The 24,097-nt window shown below is 44.7% G+C and overlaps 1 protein-coding gene and 1 long non-coding RNA gene across 4 annotated transcripts in view; one reads left to right on the top strand and one right to left on the bottom strand.

Moving 5' to 3' along the window:
• PLS3 (plastin 3) overlaps positions 1-24,097 on the bottom strand; it is a 50,559-nt gene that overhangs the window by 11,079 nt on the left and 15,383 nt on the right. For 2 of the 3 annotated variants that reach the window (XM_071569061.1, XM_071569062.1), the window contains 3 exons: positions 10,199-10,285; positions 2,569-2,732; positions 358-487 (listed from right to left, as the gene is read on the bottom strand). In XM_071569061.1, the coding sequence (XP_071425162.1) occupies positions 358-487; positions 2,569-2,732; positions 10,199-10,265 (361 nt within the window). In that variant the 5' untranslated portion in view covers positions 10,266-10,285. Of the gene's footprint in view, positions 1-357; positions 488-2,568; positions 2,733-10,198; positions 10,286-21,149; positions 21,251-24,097 lie in introns of those variants that run through there. The other variant, XM_071569060.1, reaches the window with a different exon arrangement.
• LOC139678328 (uncharacterized) lies at positions 21,166-22,130 on the top strand. Its single transcript, XR_011699013.1, has 2 exons — positions 21,166-21,467; positions 21,631-22,130. It is a non-coding gene; the product is annotated as an uncharacterized lncRNA (long non-coding RNA).

Raw genomic sequence — 24,097 nt, 5'->3', positions numbered from 1 at the left:
AGCCCCACTACAGCTACAACATTATTTTACTAGTCACACACAGTTTAAAGAAAGGTGACTCTCACTTCCAATTAGCAGAATATTCCTGTTATTTACCTGTTACTCAACAACTTTATTTTACTCAAGTGTGACACAAGGACTTCTTCAACAAGCACAGTTAACAAAATAAATAAGCATATATTTAATCTTTATATTGCTAAATTTAGTACATGAAATCTGTCCTGCTCCCACCTTGATGTGAGGTCATTCAGCTCTCAGAGAACAAGAGCAGAGCACTGGGCACAGCAGTAGAAATGGGCCGGTTTTGGGACATGGCCTACACCTGGCCAAAAGAAGAGCAAGAAGGCAGAACAGTACCTGAGTAGGAGTGTTGTGTCCCCTCGCTGGAGAGCTCTGAGGTGCCCCCAATTGCACAGATTCCTTCCTTCCTGTTAATTGCTTTTCTGAATGTTTTAGCAATATCACTGCTTTTCACCTCTTGGAAAATCTACAATTTAAAGTCCTCTGTTAGACAAGAAAAGCTCGTTTTCATAAAACAAAAGGACCACAGAAGAAGCTATTTCTCCTCAGCTTTAAAGCAAACTTCATAGTAGAATCAGCAAATGTGAAGGGCCCAGCAAGGGTGTAGTGGTATTAAATTTAATATGGATAGTGGTCAGAAAGTCATCCCACTCTCTCAAACACATATTGCAAGTGCCTATTGAAACAGAAGCATAAGTCATGAAGTACTTTGCACTTTACCTTTACAAGTAGATTTCAAGAGACCACAAGAATAAAATGTGAAATCTTTGCAGTCTGAGAGCAGGTACACATGCAGCAGTTCCCGCAGGACCAAACTTGAGAAAGCTGTGGTGCAATTTTAACTTTTCTGCATAAGCCAGATGCTTGTGGCACTGTGACTTTAGTTCACACAAAATACATTCCCCACAACTCAAGAAACAATTCCCTTTAAGCATGAAATAGTCAAATCTGCAATAATGTCTAACTATTAGTAAAAAACATACTCAATGGCTGGAAAGCCTACTGTAACACCCTCAAAACTGAACTAAATTAGTTTCAACCATGCTGAAAAAACAAATGAACCATATACAGGTTATCTAAACACTGCCTGGAAAAAGGCAATGGAACAGGATTTCAAAGCAGAACAGCAAAGTGCTTCTATTAAAAAGAGAGGAGGGGACACCCAGCTGTAGGTGTCACCACACGGCCAGCCTCCTTACCTTCCCTTAAACACAGGGAAGGTGGCAAATCAAGGTGATGATACAGTGCAGTTAAACCATCTCCTGATGGCACACAGAAGCTGATCAGCTTAATGCAGATTTATTTATTTTAAAATTTCCTGGGTTAATTATTGGTATTGCATATCTTCTTGAAAACATGTGCTTTAATGCTGAGGTACCACTAAGTCACTTGGCTTCAACCTCAAGTCAGTTCATGTCATTCTTTGTACCATAAACTCCAGCAAAAATGCTCAGAGTTAGAAAAGAGCAACAGTACTATTTGTAAAAATCCTACAACTAACATTGCTGCCTGTAAGACGTTTTGTGTTTACTCAATCATTGGTACCATTCAAATGTGAGAAAAGATGTATTTCTTCCTTCCTAGTGCAAAGTTAAGAGTTATGGACCAGCTCAAACCAACAGCTTAAACATGCACCCAGCATGCAAGTGTTCACAAACTGCAAACCAACTCCAACTTACTAGTTGACTCCGAACTCAAAAGTTCAGAGGGTCTGAAAACAATTAAGGAACAGAAGGTGAAGGTAAATTAAGAAATATCAAAAAAACCTAATTGACATGAAAACAGCTCCCTCAATGTACTATACATATTTTTATTCTCTTTCAGCAGTCAACAAAATATAAAAAGGTGGAAAGACGTACACTAAATTAGTATCTCAGAAGAAGTGCTGTGCTTTTGTAAAAATGAATAAACTAAAAAATTCTGATCTATTTCTACCAAAAAAAGACTGAAGGATAGGCTCATCCTCCAGCTTTTCCTGTCTCCTTACTCCTGTTCTTCCCTTTTGAACAAAGATTTGAATTCTCCTAGATCAGCATCTAGTACTACTTTCTAAAAGTGTCTTGAAATGCCTTCTTGAGTTTTTGGCAAATACCTGTAGCTGCATTAAATGAAGGAAATTATACTGATACACTGGGAAAACCAGCATTCATCAATGTGCCTGGAAAAACTGAATAGCTTCCAGTCAATACCGTAAGCTTGGAGAACTGGAAGTTCTTTTTCCAGTTGTCACCTTATGTGGAAACAGTCTTTTGGCCTCAAATGAAGCTTTCATACAGGAAAACCATGTGGATTCTTTTTGGTTTTTTTGTTTAAAAAACTTCAAATCTGAAGGCTGGAAGTGACAGTACAAAAGACTGGTCATATACAGAGAGCTACACAAAGAACTCATTTTTACAAGGACAGCCCTCAAAACTGATCAGTTTGTCAAAAGACAACTAGGATTAGGATAAGGGGCTGAGAAGTCAGGTTCAACCTCTTCTGCTATCTTCTTTAGCTCTGTCTAAAGCACATCCACCAGGCTGCTGGAAATTTAGGAATACCACTTACATAGACAAACTCTTCAAAACTAATCTTTCCATCTTTATTCTTGTCGCCGTCGATCATGAGCTTCTGGATGATCTCTCTCACTTTGTATCCAGGCAGAGGTAGGTTGGCCTCCTTGAAGAGCTCATGCAACTCATAGTCACAGATGAATCCGTTGCTGTTGAGGTCTGAGGAAGAGAAGAGGCAGGAGAAGGTTTTAGAAATATGTACCAGTAACCTGATAGGACCAGGCCCAGACAGGGGGGAAGAAACACAGCCCCCATGGCCAAGAGCTTTATGGAGAGCAACCTGTGCACTGGGAAAGCAAGAATCATGCAGAGCAGATGGAAAGCATGATGCCCACACCAAAAATACCAAGGAGTACAATATTCAATGGACACCAACACAAACACCCCAGGAACCAAACACGGTAAATACACACAGCACATCCTCAGAGGGTCCCAGCACAAGCCATGAGATCTCTTTGGCTCTGGGCAACAGCAGCTTTGAAACAGGGCTGACCAGGATGACTCTTGCCACATGTGACCAAGTCTAGCATAAAAGTTTCATAATGCAACATCTGTGTTTTCATAAACAACTCCATAACATCTCTTTCTACATCTAACAGCCCCTGCCTTTGCATGTTAAAAATAGACAGTAATGAAACACAGCATTTCTTACTTTCTGAACTGAAAACACAAAGTCAGCTGTGCATTTGCACTTTTATCATGTTGATAATTATGTTCTCCATTTAACACTGACAGCAAATTGCAGCTAGATATTTTATTTTTGCTTTCGCAGTCAGTCACCAAGCTGCAGCAGCACCGCATGCTTTGTGAGACATTGTCACCTACTAGATTGAAGAAGAAAAGAAGAATGTATTGTGAAACCGGAGCTTTTCACATCAACTGATCCCAAACCCTTTGGAGATATCATCACATCTACCGACCACATGTGGCAAATCCAGCAGACTCAGCCTTTCTTCAGGCAAGTCTTCCTGCCACTACAAACAGGCAGGGATTAGGTGCCTCCTTCCTCAGGCTAAACAGGATGAGTAGACAGTGTCGCTCACAGCACAGCTGGTACCCAGGCTTCAGCTGCTGGGTCCACAAGCAGACAGAGTATTTGAAGCTGTTGGACAGCCCAATTTTACATCTCAAGACATAGGCATGACCCTCCAGCACCATCTTTGGAGAGAGAGGAATTCAGGGCAAGTTGTGTTGTTACTGGCTCACTAGCAATGTCAAAAACCCTTTGCTGCAGGCAAGTGCTACAGGCAGCCCAGGGAAGTCGATTTGGTGCCTGAGCTGCTATTTCCTTCCCAGGCCTGGGGCTGTGGGGAGATACCAACCCTGGATTACTGCTGCTGCTGGGGAAAACCTGTATGAGCTGAGAAGCTGAAGAGTGGCAGTCTCCTACAATCCTCATTGAACCACAGGCTCTGCAAAGTCAACACAGTGCCTGTATTGAAGACATCAGCTGAGCCCTTTAAGGCTAAATGAGAGCTTTTTCTCCATTTAAGTAGCTGTGTTATCTTGTCCACCCCATCACCTCCAGAGCTCCTGGGACTGTGAGGGTGCACTGCCAAGTGCACCACCACCAACTGCCAAAACCACTGTGCTGCAAGGCACCCAGCCCTGCTTGCCTTCACCCAGCCACCACTCTGCCCATATCCCACACAGGAGGGTTTTTATGCTATTTCACAGAATCATAGAATATTTTCAGTTGGAAGGACTTGTAAGGATCATTGAGTCCAAGTCCAGCTTTGCACAGGACAACCCCAAGAATCTCTCCGTGTGCCTGAGAGCATTGTTCAAACAGTTGAACTATGGAAGTCTTGATGCCATGACCACTTCCCTGGGAAATCTGTTGCACTACCAAATCACCCTTTGGGAGAAGAGCCCTTTCCTAATGTCCAGCCTAAACCTCCCCCAACACAGCTTCATGCCATTCCCTCAGGTCCTGTCCCTGCTCACCAGGAGATCAGTGCCTGTCCCTGAATTGCCTCTCATGAGGAAGCTGTAGACAGCTATGAGGTCTCCCTTCCATCTCTTTTTCTCTAGGCTGAACAAACCAGGTGACCTCAGCTGCTCATGGAAACATGCTGGCTGTGAGCAAGGACTGCACTGTTGTTCAGATGTTTTTCAATAGATCCCAGAGTAATCTTCTCCATAATTTTATGAGGGAGTGAAGTGAGTCTGACAGGCCTGTAGGTTACCAGGGTAATCCATCTTGCTATTCTCAAAAATTGGGGCAATACTTGCCAACTTCCAGTTGACAGAGACCTCTCCAAATTCCCAAGACCATTGAAAAAACATTGAGAGATGTCTCATGATAACATCAGACAGCTCTTTGAGCACTCAGATGAATCCCATCAGGCCCCACAGACCTAGAGGAATCCATTAGCAGGCTCTCCTTAAGGCCACAGAGTTAAATTCCACTCAAGCAACAGTTTCTGCTGCCCAAACACCCTCTCACCCTGCAGGCTGCCCAGGCTGCAGGATGGAAGAGCTACAACAGCCTCAATATTTGGTTTTGTTCAAGAAGGAATCTCACACCACAGCCACTGGGGTCAGTATTTATGCTTAAAGGGAGATACTTTCAAGAATATAAGAAAACAATCAAGACTGCTCTAAAGTCCAGTTTTGGAGTTTTAGTGGGGTTTTCTGTTTGTGGGGGTTTTTTGGTTTGTTCTTGGGTTTTGTTTTTTTAGCAATTTACTTTTAGTGAGGTGTCAGTGTGGTTTTTGAGTTTTGTTTCACAGTAATATTCCAGCAAGCAGCATGTCCACAACAGCACTCATACCTTCCTCATTTTCCAGAGCCATGTGGGAACATGGGATTCTAAAATTGCTTTTATCATTTAGCAAGAAAGTGAAACTCAAATGCTTAATGGCAAACATCCAGAGTAACCAGAGCAAATCTGTACTCCCTCCTACATCCTAGTCACTATGTCTCAAACTAAAGAAGAGCATCAATGTCAGTGGATTAATAAATACATTAAACAACTTCATGAAATGTCAGTGTTTACAATAGTGCTGATGAAATAAAGTGGTTTGGGGCAATGATTAATGATACCAACAGGCTGCTGTCTGGCCCTCGATTTTAGAATTTTATTCCAGAATAATATAATCTTACAAAGGGAAGCTTTATTATCAGTCCAGCCTGAGATGTCATGAGCAAAATATTTCCCCTCTAGATAAATCACAGCTTCTTCTATTACAGTACTTTTATTACTGAATCCAACTCCACAATATGCATCTTTTCCCTGCCTCACTGAGGAAAATCAGTCAAGAAGGGATTTTCTAATCACCATTTTAAGCGCACAATCTAGTTATAGGAGTTAACCCTCAGCCTTGCATTTGTATTGGTTTGCTTGAAAAAAGGAAACCATAACTTAAAAACACTGATTGAAATGCGACTGAGGGGTTAGCCCTGGCTGTCTGGTCCAGCCACACTTGCTCAGCTCAAAGATCTCAGTCTCAGCCTGAAAGTATCAAATCTGGCTGCAGGGCAGATATGAGGAACTTACTCCAGCCTGGGTCAACATCTGCCCATTTTGAGTGTTTCATTCACCCCTGCCATCAGCATCTTCCCAGTCCTCCAGGTGTGCCTAGTTCAAAGATTTACCTCTGCTCACTGAAAAAAAAATTAAAGAAATTAGCAGATCTGCCATACAAAGAGCAATCTGAAATGCACATTCACATGTGAGCTCCCACAACTCAGGAGCATGGCACCAGGAAAGATGGTACCCATCAGGAGGAACTGCACACCAGTGGCTCTCAACATCTGCACTGGGCTCAGACAAACAGCACATAATCTAGAGTGAAGGCCACTTAAGTCACTCAAAACCTTTGGTACTCAGGACCTAAGTTCTTCCAACTCAACAACATCCAAAACATCCACCTGTAAGAGTTACTCTTCCACAGCATCCTGGGAAAAAATTAATCACTGAATTACTTCATAGATTAAAAGGGCATCTATGTCCCAGATACTTGGGACTGAGATTGATAAGCAAGTCAGGTGTGTTGGTTGAACTGCAAGACCTCACACCAAGTTACTGGTTTTGCAGTAAAGATGTTCTCATTTTAAATTTTGGCTTCTTGGCCGGCAGATTTGAGTGTTAAAGCCTGGTTGATGTGCTAGCCTGTGGTTTTGGCTTGGTAGCAGAGTCAAGTAATCAACTAGTGATTGATTATGTGGTAGAAAATGGAACTGTTCTTAACATGCCAAAAAGCCTAAGATCCCTATCCCACAGGGCAGCCGCTTCTCTTCCTGCTGTCTCTGTTCCCATTCTGGCATCACAATGCAATGTACAAAGAAGAATTTAAAAAAAAATCACCTCTGCAGTACCACCAAGTTCCAAAATTATTTCCAGCATCACTTCAGGCCCACCATATGGTGCCTTGCTGGATGTTCTGTAACAGGCTCAGACCTCAGGCAGAAGGTGGTCTAAAATCCCTCTCTAACAAAATTTAAGATGTTATTCAACAGCTGAAGAGGCTGTCCAAATAGAAGCTATCCCAAATGAAACCCTTCGGCGGCCAGCCCAGAATTACTAATGGAAGAAAGTGAAATTGTTTTAACAGACAAGCTACAGCCTGGATTCATTATAGTCTGCCCAATGGAAAGGAAACCACAGCACATCTGAAGTTTCCTATTTCTACTGAAAGATGCATGCACACCAGTGTGCTAAACCTGGGGAAGGTCAGGGCAGCAGCGCAGCACCAGCCGCTGCCCAGACACAGGTGGCGCAGCAAAGCCACAGCGAATCCCAAAAGCTGCTTCAAGCTCTGGCTCAGCTTCCTCCTGAGGACAAGTACTTAAAATAGCTTAAATAACAGGATGCAAGAGGGGAAAGTAACCCACACAGTTTCCTTTTAAGGATATATGCTCAGCAGGACACACTAGCAGGATCACAGATCCCCATTTGCCTCAGGCGAACATTACAGAGCATTGTTTTGCCACCTAGGAGCACTGAACAAAGTGTTCAGCTGGGTTTTGATTTTTGAGTACTTCATGTTTCCAGAAAAGATGCTTATCTCTGCTTATCTTAGAAACAGGGAGAAGGAAGACAAATAAACAGAACAAGTTTGCAGATTTCGTTCTGCAATGCCTCCCCTCCGAAATGCCACTGTTTGGCCAGGTACACACACCCCTGTTCTGCAGAAAAAGTCCAGAGCTCCACTGAGATCTGGAGCAACCTGCTCTTCTTCCACTAACCTGTGGGTCACTCAAAGCTTAGACAGTTCCAATGACCCACTTGCTGTTTTCAGACATTACAATGCTTTTCCCCCCCCCACTGCTGTTTATCACTTGGATCACATCCAATACAAATCTCTGGCTGTAGGATGCTGGAAGCTGCTTGCCTGCACTATAGCTGACTTTAGTGATGAACCTCAACAGTGGTTTCTCACCTGCGGACTGCTATTTTAACCACTAGGTGTCTATAGGACCCACACATTTTGCTGGCTGTCAGAGAACAGCACACCAGCTGCATGGCATGGAAGGCAAGTGGTGACAGAGTACATAATCACACCCCTTACTGCCTTCCAGCACCACCAGATGTCTTGATCCAGTCCAGCTGCATACAGAAAAGCTGGTCAAACACACACCTCAAAAGTCCCATCAACCTACACATCCCAAGCAGCAACTTGCCCTGTGCTTCATAGCATGTCTCCAGGAAGCTGTGGATGAGAGCAAGGCCCATCTTGGTGAGAAGAAATCACCATGTGAAACATTCCCTCCTCCCTGCATCTTCTTTACAACATCCCGGAAGCCAACCAGCTGAGTTTTGCTATAACCATGCTTCTCAGATGCATTCCAAGTCTTCCAGGTAGCTAGGAGATGAAAAACAGACCTCATTTCACATAGCAGTCTTATTCCAGCTTTTGTTCATATTCACTAGAGATGACATTAGAAGTTCACAGTGAAAGTCAGTCAAACAACTAGCGACCAGTTCTGTATCCCAAAGCAAATATGGCTCCTTTAGGCAAGAATAAAGGGAATGAGAGCATTAAAGACACTCATGACAGGTATGTTGCACATGCTTGTGGGCTGCACCGTGCCTGAAGCACACAAACTAAAAGGCAGATGAAAAGAACTAGTAGATCCCATCTCACTTGTGGGTATGTCCAGGTTAATTATTGCAGTTCTCATTAACAGCTAAGTTTTGACACTGCCTTTGTAATTTAAAACTAAACAGGGACACACCTTCTGAGCAGGGTGAGCTGGTTTGCTAACACAAATCAGCATTTGAATTTTGGTTTCTACATGTCAAAGGCAGACAGCCAATCTAATCTCAGTAACTTCCCACACACTAATGACAAAAAGCCACCACGTTCCAGGGAGGTTAATAATTTTAAATGTATCCAAGGACAGAACAGGGTGCCTACATCCCAGCCTTATTGAGGCCTGCACTCAGACACATTAGGCAGAGAGAAATGCTACAGTCACTTGTTTTGCTCTGTGGCAGCTCACTTCCACCTGCTGGAAAAACCTTAGGAAGAACAAGACAGGAGAGGGAACTCCCTAAAATGGAACTTGCTTCAAGTTCCAGCAGGGAATACTGCTCCATGAGAATCAGTTGCCTTTGAAATCAACATTTTTCTCTGCAGACTGCAAATTTTGAGCAAGCGAGAGTTTTCACAGCCACCCTTCTCCAGGGTGGTAACCGCTGATGCAGATAAGAGGCAACTGTGATTCTGTATTTATAACCAGTGCTCAAGCGATGCCCATGTCCAGTCAGGAAAACAAAACACTGGCTCTGACTACTTGTTCAATTCGCTCACAGCCAGTGCCAGTCCTGGGTGTGGTTCCCCAGCTGCACACGCTGACCTCAGTCCCCACGGCTGTGCTCCAGCTCCCATCCAACCCCTCCCTACCAACTCTCTCCCAGTAAGCCGTATCAGGAAACCAAACCAACAGAAAACAATTTTTTTCCATGATGTCAGTGTTTTGCCCATTTCATCTTCCTGAAGCAGCCTGTCAGAGGCTTCTGTGATGCCAGTGTAGGGGGAAAGTTGGGAGGCAGGGGGGTAGCTGGGGCTGTGCAGCCCCTGGAGCACAGAGGGCTGAAGGAGGTGAGCACCAGAGCAGAGATGGAGCCACCAGAGGGCAATGCAGGTGTGTTCAGCCACAAAGCATTATGATCACCACAAGTTGCTCCATAATGACCAGGTAAACAGACATAATTTGGTTTTGCCTACAAGGGCCTCAAATGCACCTGTACAAACCAGAAACATAGCACCTATGTTTGCCAGCTGCTTGGCTCAGCCAACCTGCCAAAACCAGCATCACCAGAACCAAGCACTGTGCAAGCCCTGAAGCGTTGACCAGGCCAAAGCAATGCAATACCTGTTTGGATAATTTTTCTGCCATCAGGAAGCAACAAAGCCCACCCTGGAGCAACAGTGCAAGGCTGTCTGCCAGTGCTCACTTACAGTCAGACTGCCCGTGTCCCAGCTTTTGTGCTCCTTGGCTGGAAGTGACAAGCCAGAAGCAACAAGGCTGCCAAGGGACTCCTTGGCACTGAGACGTTCAGGAGAGCAGCAGAATGCCTACATACTGCTGCCACTGCTGTTCACACGAGTGGGAAAAATTCACTTCAAATGTACAGCAGTCAGGAACAAGGTGCCCTCCATACTTTGACTTACCAACTTTGGCAAAAGCCTCCTTGAGTTCCTCCAGCTCGTCTTTGGAGATTTGCATGGTGTTGGCCATCTCATTAATTTAGGGAGTACCTAGAGAGAAAAAAAAGAACACTGTGAAAACAGCCTGCATTTCAGTAACATTTCGGTTTCAAACAGCAGCATAGCAACAATCAGTACCAATGTCACTACAGTTCTCAGAACCACATTTATCTTTCCACTAAGAAAACAGATGTGTGAAACTCAGAGGTGGGAAATACACTCTTTAACAAGTCAAAAATCCCAATAGCCTTGTTAATATTTAGCTCTGTGTATTATTTTACGGCTATGCTGTTCTGCACACATTAAGGCACCTGCTGCCAGTGCATTCTCTAGGTCAGAAAAGCTCACATCTCCAGGGGTTTTCCAAAACTTTGAACAAATTCAGAATTCAAAGTTAAAATATTAATGCAAGAGATACTGAACATTCTGCTTGCCTGTTTGCCACACAGCTATCAAAAGAATCTGAACAGTACCTGGAAAAGGTCTTTTGGCAAAAAAAACTTGATACTGTTTGCAAAAAGAAAAGTTTGCTTTTCTAGAAGAAAGCTGTTTGAATAAAAACCTGCAGGGCCAGTCTCCCAAAAAACTATGTAAAGAACAAGCTGTTGAACAGCCACTGACTGATGCCCTCAACCTCCTGAGCAAGGAGCACTGTGAGCAAGCACAGAACAGCAGGCATCAGTCACGCTGAAACCCCAAGTACACAGAAACTCCGCTTTGATCAGATCTGCTTGGTGTTTAAGAAACAGAGAGGATGAAGCATTGAGTTCCTCCACCCATCTGCTATCATCCTCCTTTCCAAGCACTAACTAGTGCCACCCAGCCAGCCTGGATAGGAGGTGTCATCATAGGGATGGGAGAAAGCCAGTCACCTGCTCATGTCCCCTTCCCACAACATTTGTGACAAAACATAAGATGTCCTGTTAGCACTTGGGCTGACACAACCTCAAGAGACCAGTGATTGATGCATCAATGCACACAGGGCAATCCCTGCGAGTGAACAAAAAGACAGGCTCTAATAAGCACATTATAGCACCTCTGCTAGCTAGATCTTCTCAGGGTCTGTACAAATAGGTATTTGGGAAGACTTGGTGAAACTTCAAATGAGATTTGCATCCCCAAGTTTTTCCAGCTCCCATTTTGTTAGTTACAATCCCTGAAGTTGGAAAACAAAAGGTTCCTCCTCTGCCTATGGGAACAGACACAGCTGCCTCCTCCTTTGTAAGCAAAAACTTGAGGGCTGGATTGAGTTTTATGGACTGTCAGAAGGCAGAATCTTGAACAGGCTCTGGCTTGAGGCTCAAGCGACAAGAGGCTCAGGTTCACAAAAGCTTGTACTCTGATTAGAAACCCTCTTTTGTCTGAGGCTCCCAGCTGCCTTCACAAGTACTGGTGAACTTAAGAACACAAGTTTGCCTGTAGCTGTAAATATTCATTTTCTGTAACACTCCACTCAGTCTGGAAAGAATGAAATTGTTAGAGATGAGAGCAATGGGCAGGTCTGGCACCCTGGGAAAGTGGATAGGTGCTAGCAGCAGAGAAAGTCAACAAGAAGTTGCATCACTGCAGAGACATGAAGGAAAGCACATCAGACCCCACCTCTCAGCATCTGCAGAGCTGCCAGCAGACACATCAAGATGTTGAACAGTCAGTAAAAGCCACCAACATTAAGACAACCAACTTCATTACCAAGGTCAAGGAAAGAACAGGGCAAGGGAACAACTGCAGCAAAGCTTCATCAGACGGAAAATAGTTAAAAAAAAAATAAAAGCACCATAGTTAATTTTTATACTCTTCCACAGAGTGCAAGTTAGGATACTTGACCAAGAACACACTACCATTCAGGTCCTTGCAAGATGCAGGAATGCTGTGGGCAGCACTGCCTGTCTTGCTCAATGTCCAGTCTGGGAATTATTCCCATTTCTGGAGCAGCCTCTTCCCTGCAGCACTCGTACCAGTGCCCCAGTGGCCCCAGCCCCAGAATCTGACTGCCATTTCCAGGGGATAAAGGAGTTGCTCAGCAAGAAAATCAGCTCTGAGCAGGCTTGTTGCATGATATAGAAGGTGGATTTCACAACTGGCAGAAACACTCAGGGAAACACTACCAAGAATGAAGCCAGTTTTGGCCATGCACACAGGTGGCATCAGCTGCCAGGAGAGGCTGAACTATAGCCTGAAAATTCAGCCAACCCTCCTCCACAAGTTCTGCCTTCTTCCTAATCCTAATTTGTACCAATTCACTTTCAAACCATGAGGATTTCCCTCAAAAAAGAGATTTCCCAAAGCATCAGTATCTAACCACTTAATTGGAATTTAATTTGCTGAGTATCTCTAACAACAAAAAAGCAGCAAACACCACTGTAAACCAAGAGTTTTTAAAAAGGCTGGTCTGTTTGACTTTATCGGGAAAGTATCACACTCTGCAGGTGTCCTGCAGTTGTTTGTGTGTGTCTTCACTTAAAATAAAATTTCCCTTCCACTCCCTAGGCTGTTCAGCTCAGTCAGTCCATAAAACAAGTCCACCTCTCAGATTTCTTATTGCTTCTTCCTTCTGTTTCTCTGCTTGAGAGAATGGAGGGAGAATTTGAACCAACAGAGAAAAAGCAGACACCTGACCTTGTTAGGGCTGTCTGGAAGAGGAAAAGAATGTTATAACAAAACAGTCTATGAAAAGGTTAGTGAGCCACAAAGTTACAAGCGCCCAAAGCAATTGTGTAGAGCTTTGCTGCAATGGAGCCATTACAACATCAGTGGCACACTGGGCTGAGGGGAAGGGGAGCTTTTCTTTTCTTTTTTTTTTTGGGGGTGGTATGTTTGTTTGTTTTTAATAGCTGAGTCTAGGGCATTCAGAATCGTGGTTTTCATTCAGTTGCATTTTTAAACAAGAGGCTTTGTCTTCTGGAACATAAAAAGCCCTTTTATCACAGTGGCATAGGGATCACACATCAGCTGCCTCACTCGAAGCCCAGTGGGACACACCACTCTGCTCACGCCTCACCACGTCACGCTCCTGCTGTGAGCAAAGCCTCTGCAGGGCTTGCAATGACAGCCAGAGACCAGCTCACATTTAACATTTTAGAGGAAGAGAGAACAAGGGGAAAAGAGGAGACACAAGTGAAATAGTGATCTCACACTTCTTTCAGTCTGGTGGCTGATGGTCCCTGGGTCAATATACACAAAGAGAGTCTTGCTCCAGATCCCTTTTGCTTCTGCCTTTATCGCTCACCACACAGAAGAAAAGCAAAGGTGGCTCTGTAACACACAGATACACAAAAGCACCAACCCAGAGCGTGGCTGGCAGATAGTGCAGCCTGTTCCTGTCCTCCAAAAACTCCACATGTGATACAGATCAGAGCTGCCTTATGTGCATCTCAGCCTTTGGAATATCAACTCCCTTCCCCAAGAGGGGCTGTATAAAGTTTCTGTGCAAACAGATTTTACACGCTGCAGTCACCAAATTGGGGTTAGTTTATTTGCTCTCCAGACAGAGCTGCAACACCGGCAGGCCAAGGAAAGCTGTCCCAGCCCATGTTTTGACAGCTGTAAGCCACCTGGGGACACGCCATCACAGGGGCTGTCACTGGGGGTATGACTCCTCTGCAGTGCTCAGCACTTCCAGCGCAAGTGCCAGAAGCTAACCAGGATATTTGGGTGGATTAACTGCTCAGAGAGCAACTTAAAAACACTCAAGCACAGAGAAAGGAGTCCCCAAGACTATTCCTCAAGAGGGAAAGCCCTGGGAGCTGCATCCTACATAGAGACTAAGTGAAAATTGATGGAGGGGGGCATTCAGATATTTACACATCTTGAAATTTAGAGGATTAATTCCAATTTGAAAGCACATGACAACCAAATATTTCCTGACAGCTACTTGAACACTTCCAACAGAAACAGAGCTGGAATTTGTTGCTGATCCAAATGGAAGAATTTGATCTTTTAGCAGGTCTGTGTTAGTTTGAGTACTGAGTGCTCCATCCCTCCCAGGCCTGCCATGCTTTAACATCTCTACAAATGACTGATTAACAACATCAACTTGTTTACTTAAATAGGCAAATGCAGAGACACATTAAAGTGTCAACAAAAAGATATTAATATGTCCTTTTTCCACCCAATAAAAAAAAAAGTGAGCCAGACCTAGTCTGCAACAGTGACTCACCCTGCATGTATTCCCCGTTTCAGGAACTTGTGGTTTTGTTGCCTTTTCATGACAAAGGCTCCAGCGTCAGAAGGCAAGTCAGTCAGCATTAGCTAATTAAAAATACTCAAACTCCACATATCTCTGGCCACTAACACAGAATATATCAGTCTTGCTTTAGGAATAACAAATAGGACAGCCAGTCGCTTGGTCACCCCCACAACCCACAGCAAGTGCCAAAGCCCCTAGGGTTGGGCACTGACGCAGCTGTCCAGCCAATTTGGAGGGAATCCTGGTGATCCAGCTGATACAGGATCCAGGCCCCAGGCTTCCTGTGGCTCACCTCATCCTCCTTTTCATCCCCGTTTTGCAGGTAGGGCTGGTGGCTGCCAAAAGTCACCTCAGAGAATGGGGTGGCCATCTGCACTCCTCACTTCACCCTCCCCAGCCCATTTTGAAAGATGTGTGAAACACGACAAAGTCATTTCTAGCCCCCTCTGCTGCAAAGGCACCCTCCACAGAGTCAGCAGCATTGTGACCATCTCAGCACAGCTGTGTAAGCTCCAGAGCTTTCAGCCCAGTCCAGAGCAGCCACCCCTGGGGCAAAAAGTGAGGAAAGCAAGTCACTGGCAAGAACTGCAAGCCCAAGTCTTCTTTACATCCTTTCCCAGGTGACTGGGAAGCTGCAGAGGATGCTGTGGTGATCTCCAGACACTGCAGGAACCCTCCTGCACAGGCACAGGCATAGGCTTATGCTGCCTTTGGAAATGTTTACAGGCAGGAAAGGGCACAGATACACAACCTGGTCCCCATCATCATCAGCTCTGCCAGCTTCTTTTTCTGGTCCAGTCTAAGCAAAACCTTTGGGATTTTATAGACAGCATCTCCAAACCTGACAGCAAGAGGAGGACATAAAAGCTTGTGGTGCACAGACTTGGTCTGATGAGTCCTCGAGATAAACGGTTTCCAATGCTTTGGTGGGGAAGACAGGGAAGTTTAGGGATTGATGGCCTGTAAATGAAAACCTATCATGCAATCCATCCTCTCCTGCTAATAATCAGTTTGTGCGCTCATCAAATGCTCATCACAATGTTTTGCTCATCAAATTCCTACATGACAGCATCCACACCTTATATGTGATTATTAGAAAACTCCAGGCTGCTGGAGGCACATAAACTTCTAATTGGCAATTACATTCCAGAAAGCCACTGGTCAGAGGCACTGGCTGTAACCAGACCTTCACCACACTTTGTCTTTCCACATAGTGATAGGTGTCTTGGTAAGAGCAGTGATTAGGAGATGCTACCCCCATCCACAGACACTGCACCACAATGGTATCTCACCACTTACCAACAGCATGATGCTGCTGCAGACCACTGTCCTCAGGAAATTACTTTGGTGTTGCTCTTTGCATGAACTTGGTACTCTGCACACAGACACTGCAGTATTCCTATGGACTCAGCTGTTTCCCCTGCCTTAGGAGGAAAGGGGCACATAAAGCTTTGAGCAGGTATTTCTTTGTGGTGCTAAATTGAGCTAAGTGGTTCCATCTCTCATCTGTTGTTCTTCCCTTCAATGAAGTTCTCCACCCTGCCCAGGCTCAACAGCAATAAATCTACAGCTCTGCTCTCAAGGTCTTCAATGTTTCAACTCTTGAACATGATTGCACTCTAACACTTGCAAAGCCATTAGACAAACTCAGCTTTATTTCATTCTTAATCCAGCTTTTCTCAGCCATGCAAAGCATCAAAAACCTCACCTCAACAGGCCAAAAACAAGTACACACAAATCCAATTTTAATCCTGAATTTCTTTAACATCTCCTGGCTATTTGAATTTACTACCTTCCACCTTTCAGTTCTCCAGCTCCCTCAAGCTTCTGCCTTTACATACAATATACCCTCTGACTGATCCATGCTGGCTGTGTAGCCCACCAGCTGCATCACTGGGAAAGGACACAGGACTGCAGATAGCGATTCCCACTGCACAGGCGCCTTACAGCTCACTCCATCCCAGTCCAATACAGAGATTACCTCCAGCTGCTGTTTTTGAAGTACCTCTAAATCAACAAAAGTCCCATTAAGCTGATTTTGCTTTATGTACTTCGAAATCCCTGAAATTGTCATGCTGGTAGAGAGGCAGGCTCCCTGCTATGTTTATGTTCACCTGGGAGTGGACTGTGAGACTTTGCTTAAGTTGCTGCACGACTCACTGCTGCTGCAGAGGACAAATGTGCCAAACCCATCAGGAGCAGAGACACATGCACTTAGCTTGACAGAGGCTCTCTCAGGATCTGGAGGTGTGCCTCCATTGTATCCACCTCTAGACATGTACCTTCCTCCAACAGGTCCAGGTTAGAAACTCAATTTCTCCTAGCTAGACCTGTGTAGAACAATGCCAGATATTTTTCTGAGCAGCATTTGGGTAGATGCCCAGTAGGGATCTGAGCTGCACAGAGGCAGGGCTACTCCTACAGTATGGCAACAATTGCAGCAAACCAGTATTTCCATGCCTTCTGCTTAGACCTTAACTGCTGCCCCAGCATCCATCGACAGCCTGGACAATCTGATTTGCATGGTTGTCAAAGTGCATTCTCTTCCTTCAAGACATAACCAGATTCTCCAGTTTCAACCATCTTAAATCCTTAGTAAAAACAACTGCTGACCCATCAGCCAATTTATATGCCTTTGACTCCCTGCACAGCCAAGGAAGCTTTTTGGAGTGCAACCAGGCCTGGATAATGGTCAGTGTGTTCAGCATCCTGACCCAGAACAGAGCTATAGCCAGAGCCCAGAGAAAACCCAAAATCAGCATCAAATTCTCATAGCATCAAACAGGAATCAGCTCCTTGACAAAAGCAAGCAGAGCCATGTTCCCCAGGGCAGCATCCAGAATACCGAAAGCTGGGGATATAACACTGAAATTTGTAGGGATTCAAGAACACAAATCCCTCTGTCTCACAGACAGAGAAAACAGAGAGCAAGCAGCTGAGGATGCTTGTCCACATGACACCAAATTGCCCAAAGGCTGTAGCGGAAGCACAAGTCAGAGAAACACAAATGCTTCCACTCCAGTTGCCCACAGAAGGGAAACAAAAAGCAAAAAGCTTTCCCAGTCCTCAATGAAATCTCCTCCAACATATCTCCATCCTATGAGCCAGAGCTGCCTCTGATGCACATTAAGGAGTGAGATGGAATTCTGAAGTACAGTAGATTATGCTCAGTTTATCTCATGTCCTAGCAATTACTAGGAGGAGGCTAAAGCAACAGAAACATAAAACTTGTTTGGGACTCAAATGGAAGGGAGAAGCACTGAAAGATTTCTGCAGATCTTACGTTATTTGAAGGCTCCTGATAAGAAAGACAAGTGGATTGGATGGATGGATGGATGGTCAAAGCAGAGGCAGTGCTCACTTTCTCAGAGGAGGTCACCTACACTCACACAACCCCATCATGCTTCAGACTTGCAGCTACAGCACACAGACCGCCTTGGTGCTCCAAATCTACTATGTATCTCTGCAGACTACTTGTCATCTGCAAGGCACAATAGAAACACAGATAAAATACTGCTCAAGGCATCAATGAATCAGTCCTTAAAAGCCTCTTTGACAAACACTCCTCCTAATGTTACGTTTTGGCACACTTCTGGTTTTAGCAAAGTAACTACCCCAGGATTAGAGAGTATTTGAGATTATAACCCACTAGACTGGTTTAACTAACTTTTGAATTCAATAGTTTGTCCGTATCAGTGGAAACAAAATAGCAATAGTATCATTACCTAGCTAGTACAAAGTGGAACTGGTGATCCTTTCAAGACTTCTCAGGAAAGGAAGAGCTGTACACTCATTTGCTTGGAACTTGCAAAAGCAAATAACAGAGATAATTTAAACTTAAGTGCAAGAAGGTAAAAGAGAAGAGGGTTGGGGTCAGGTAACAGCTAATGGACTGAAACTCAGAGAGCTTCATTTAAATTCCTGGCTCAGGCACAGAAAAGTCATGTTAGCACCTCAGGAAACTATTATGCTGAGAGTAATCCTTATTCTTGTGTAGTTCCCTAAAGAGGAGCATTAAACACTTTTTTCTGCTTATTCTGTATCTTAACCATACAAATCTTCAATAAAGGACCCATCTCTTACCACCCTTTGAAAAACTCAGCATCCCTCTTTTTATGAGGGGACTCTCAAAGCAACAGTGGGGAAAGATCGTAGGTTCCCTGCCAGCTTAAGTGAGGATGGAGGAGGATTACAAGGCTGAATCAGTGCGAATTTTCTTACCCAGAAGTGACTGGGACCTACTTGCTGAGACCTGCACGTTACCCACAACATGCTTTAAGCGTGTGTCTCTTGATTTCCCAATATTCAGCAGAAAATTTCTTACAGGGGTGAGCTGCAGACCTCAGCCTGTGCCCTGGTCCACAGCATGTGGCTAGAGCCCTTCAATGCTCACACACCCCAGACCCATCTCCATCCCCCCAGTACCTCCAGGCTCCACTCTCGGGTAGTGCCTTTGCTTAGCAGGTAAAGCAACTGATATTCAGCATGCCACGATACAGCAAGAAGCATTACTCAGTCTGTTAAACTTCCCTCACACCCAGGTTAGGGAATCAACCAGATCCCTAAATTAAATCACAGTACAGTCACTGCTTATTCAACGACAGCAAACAAGCTCTTGCAAGCCAAATACCTGGCATGATAGTGCTGATCCCTGGCAAGCTGGACAATAGGGAGTTTCAGCAATTAATTATGGGAGGGTGGGTTTCGTGCAACCTTTTAGAAGGTACAGCTGTGGTCAAGCAGTTTTGCAGACTGCTTTATCAGTTTGAAAATAAACAGAGCTCTCAATGGCACAGTCAGGGTTGAAATCCCAGCAGTGACTACAGCCCAGATGATAAACACACAGAAATGTATCAATGAATGCTTTATTAAAAAGAAACAAAACAATTGAAACTACAAACCGTACCTAAACATTGTAATTATGTTTTTAAAGTATCTTAAACCCCAGGAATTTCAGTAACTTACCTGTTACTAGAAAGAGCTACTGATAAAAGAAAACTGTTTTCTATCTATCCTCTGGTTTCTGTAATCTTGTTTAGAAGCACTTGGGGAAAAGGGAATTAAGTCAAAATAATTTGTTTCAGAGCAAGAAAGCAGCACTAGACTGCAATAAGCAAGTGTCACTGCAGAGCTGTCTTCGTGGCTTTAGGAAGTAAGAAAAAAACCTATAAATTCACAACTTATTTACTCTAGGGATGATGGTACAGATCCTATCTACTTTTAACAGAAACAGAAACATTAATCTCAAAAATTAATGTGAAATGGCTAGTAAAGAAGGGAAACTGCTGTCCTTGCCTCCCAGGAGGCTGTCATGACAGAGAAATCACATTTACTCTTACTGCAGGGTGTTCCCCACACTTCTCTATAATTTAACTTAATATGGGGAGGAGCAATAGGGAGCAGTCACTAGTCCAGGATCAAGCAAGCTCTATTTTATGACACTTGGATTTTGGACAAGCATTAATAACCTCTGCAAAATGCACTCTAATTAGCAGGTTTCAAGGTTAGGCAGGATCTCCAAGATGCATCTAGCACTCCTGGAGCTGAGCACTAACTTCTCCTTAGGACCATTCAAGCTGCTTTGCCTTCTCCTCCTTCTCCCTCAGTCTCACAGCTCAGCCAGTGCCCCATACCCCTAGGACAGATGTTGTGGTTAAAGAGACTGTGCACTGTAAACAGCATGCAACCTCATCACTACTCTGAATTTCAGGAGGGTGCAAGAGTCCTCCAGCTGTAGAAATCATTCTTTAGAGACAGATGATTTGCAGAATAAATGAGGGTAAAATATCAGTTCTCAGTCTTTTGTCTAAGATCAAGTGCAGTATCAGTTTGAGAAAATATAACTTAGCGAAACCTCAGAGCAACACATTCAGCATAAACAAAATCAGGACATGAAGAAGATACACTAGATGTGTTTTACAGGTCTGCAGACATGTTAAGTTTTTCAGCACAAAAAATTCAACATTTCAGTTCAATATTTAAAAGCACCGGTATGTAAGTTTTAAGCCAGTATCAACTGCTATAAAACATTTGGAGAGGGTCTACGCTGGCTTCCAGCAAAAAGTATAGCCAGACATCACCAGAAAACACAGCAAGCAAGGTAAACTCCTCAGTTTGGAAACTAAATCCTGGCAGGCTGCAATGCCTCTTGCCATTCCAACCGGAACAGCAGGGCAGGACTCAGAGCCCAGCCCCTCTAGATGAAAGACCCCAAAAAAGTTCAGTAGCTGCCACAGTCAGCAGCCTACAGCCATTTCCCAAAAGTCCTCGGAGCTCCTCACACTTTCTGCAAAGCAGATGTTTAAATATTTAACACTTCTAACATGCAAGTTTAAGCAGTTCTGCTTTATAAAAGCCTGCTGCAGACTGAGAGGGAGTAGGACTGTGTCCCAGACAGATTTCTGGGCAGGCACGCCCTCAGCCCTCGACTGGAACATTAAACTCTCAGTGATGCACAGGCGGTACAGTCCTCGCTGCTGCTGCTTGCACACCCTGCTCAGTCAGGTGCACAGAAAAACTCCAGATGTAAACACATTAAAACCTGAAATCCTTTCTTGCCCACAGCTGGTTTTCTCTATCTACTACAGCAGTACAAATCACTAGACGTTTTGCAGAGAAAAGAAAAGCAAAACAAGTCGTTGTAAGACAACCTTTGGCACGTGCCTGTATCGGCACAGCCAGGCAGCACCCGAGCACCAGCCCGCCCCGGGACACCCATCCGTTCCTTACCTCTCCTTCTCTCTCAGGGAAGGCGAATCGCTCCCTCGCCTGGCCCGGGCGCTGAAGCGTCTCCCACGCCTCCAGCCCGGAGCTGGGCAGCCAGCATTCCTCCCACCATCCCCGCCCAGCGATGGGAGGTCGCTTCCCGAGAGCCACGGAGGGATGCGGTCACGTCGCGCAGAGATGCGCTAAAACGGCGAGGACCAGGCGGCCCGAGCTGCCCATGAACACGGTGCACGGAGTGGGGATTCTCCCCCGACAGCCAGCTCTTGTTTTTCTATTGCTCGCCACTTGGGAATAGGAGGCAGTAAGATACAAAGCTTTTTGGTAAGCAAACTATTTTTTTAATATAAAAAAAAACACAAACCAAAATCAAACCTCTTTTGCTCTTTACTATTTAAAATAAATGCATTTTGCTTTGCTGGTTCTCAGCATGTACAGCCAAAGAGCAATGCAGACCTTGTATTTTGCTTTATGTACTTTTTTACAGGTGTCTTTGAGACAACCAGCTCACAGAACACTCAGAGGACCCAGACCTATGTGGCCTCAGTCTGCACTGAGGGAGGACACTGCCTGCTACTTCACCCCACAGTTCCTCAAAACAACCAAACTAAACCAAAACAAAAAACCTCAAATCAAAACAAAAACTACTCTGGTTTGAATAAGTGGTTAAATACAGAGTTTGGAGCTGGCCCATACTACAATATATTGCATTACCTCAGCAATTAATCCCTGTCTGCTTTAGATGAAACATGAACAGACATCTGCTGGCAACCACGAAGACACAGGCAACAAAAACATTGTGTACTGTGTCGTTGCTAATGGAATGCACAGGAGCAGAATCAATCATAAAGGTTAAGTGGGTTTTGCAAACTGTAATTATATATTTCGGAAATTTCTGATCCTGTTAAGTCCATAATGCTTCAGCCTTCCCATAGCTCAAAGGAAAGGATGTAATTTACTAATAAACACAATATTTGAATTAGTAAAGGATTCTAAGAACTTGTGACTGTTCTAAAAAGTAAAAATACTTGACCAATAGTGTCACTGAGGTATTTTTGTTGTTTCTTTTGAAAAATTACATGGGCCAGGAAAATGAGTCACGGTCTGGTCCCATTTCTTGGGTATCACCTGAAAATTTAGCTTCCAGCTGTAAAGTTTCAAAAGAGGTATAAAACACACCCCAAAATAACTCAAAACAGAAAACCTAACCCCAAACCCACAGCCTGCCAGCTTCCTCAGGATGGCAAACATCATGGAAACCAAAATAGAGAGTGCCCAGAACAGCAGCTGGAACATAAAAGAAAAGAAGCTGGCTTGAAAACCACTTCTGCAGTCCACCAGGATGAGGCTCACTGTACATCAGATGGGGTTTAGTGAAGAATGACTTTGATTCCACTCTGACACGCATCAGCAACTGCCTTCACCATCACATCAGCTCCTGGGTGCAAAGAGCCCAACTGGCTGCTCTGATCCAAACCAGAGACTGCATCAGCCTGTGAAGTCTTGGGGCAAACATGCAACAGAAATGAAGAAACTATTTCATGAAGTCATGAAGTTTAGTGCCTCCACGTTCCAATCTACATGTGAGCATGTTACACAGCAAAAATTTATCCTGTAAAGGTTAGGAAGTGTCAAGGGTCTAGGGCTTGAAGGTCCTGGGGAGTGTGCCAAAGTCCAGCTCCCCAGCTAGGTTGTGACTTCTTATCAGTGGCAGAGCCAGCACATGAGCAATGTCTGCTTTTGGGAAGAAAACTACAAGAAAAGCCTCCTCTCCTTTTTTCTGGCGTCTGTGTTGTTGAGACAGAAAAGCAGCACGTTCAGATGTGCAGGGAACAGATTCACACTGCAGAGGCAGATGCCTAAAAGCCACTAGCCCATGGATCTTCAGACCTCCACTTTTCTTTTTTCAGGTAAGTGTTAAGAGCAGTCTACAGGGCTAACAGGTATCACCGTTCCCTCTGACAGAGGGAAAGGACACCCCTACCCACTGTCATCAGGCAGCACAGGTCCTCAGTGGCTCCACCATCAGGAGAAGTTCAATGCACACACAGGGCAGGTGAAATACCCATCTTCCACATTTGCAAAGGATCAGTGATAGCCAGTTTTTCCAGAGCTTTAAGGGCTCTCTGAATACTCCAAATCCAGTCCTGTCGGTCCAACCTGCAATTACACTCAAACCCAAAATAGCACCATGGTGGTGCCAACACCACTCATCTCTGCGTCATGCCCCGAGACTCACCACGCTGGGGTGTGGTGATGGCAGGCAGCGAACACACAGTTCCCCGGGCACTCCCAGCCCACTTCCTCGAACACGCCTGGTCACATACCACTCCCCACAGTCTTCCAAAATAGGAAATTTTTTTGGTACAGCCAGTATACCAGTGTATTTCCCTCTTCCTTCCTCTTTAAGCAAGCCTTTTAGGGAAGAAGATGGTGCCCGAGGTGCTCAGTTGACACATCCGCTCCCCTGCACGGGACATTGTGATGTAGTTTATACACAAGGAGAACTTCCAGCACTGACAGGGTTTCTCCAGCATGTCATTGTGCAAGGGGATACATCTCCTCCCCAGCTCTAGCTGCCAAGTTTCACTGGGAGGCCACTAATACATATTTGCCCTCCAGAAGTTACTCAGCCATGGCTGTGAGAGCAGCTCCTGCTGCTTTCCAGGTGACAAGCCAGCAGAGAGGGTAAATCCAGGAGTCACCTTGTCCCTCTCCTTTCACTACTAGCTCTCAAGAACTGACCCTCTGGCAAAGTTCTGAGGGAGGAAGGGAGCTCATGTAATGTGCTGGCCTTTAGCTACAGTGGGCTGTGCAACCCCACTGCTCCCCCGAGTGAGTCTCACTGTTCAGAAGAGAACAATCACCTGCTTCTAGACACCAGGTTTTCCTGCCCACGCCAGAAGTAGTAGTTTCCATGCCTAGCTGGCAATGCCAAGAGATGTCATGCTAAT

This window comes from Pithys albifrons, chromosome 14 (genome assembly GCF_047495875.1).
Source record: "Pithys albifrons albifrons isolate INPA30051 chromosome 14, PitAlb_v1, whole genome shotgun sequence".
Taxonomy (NCBI): Eukaryota; Metazoa; Chordata; class Aves; order Passeriformes; family Thamnophilidae; genus Pithys; species Pithys albifrons.
The sequence above is the reverse complement of the archived record's forward strand: the minus strand, read 5'-3'. Positions and strand labels throughout refer to the sequence as shown.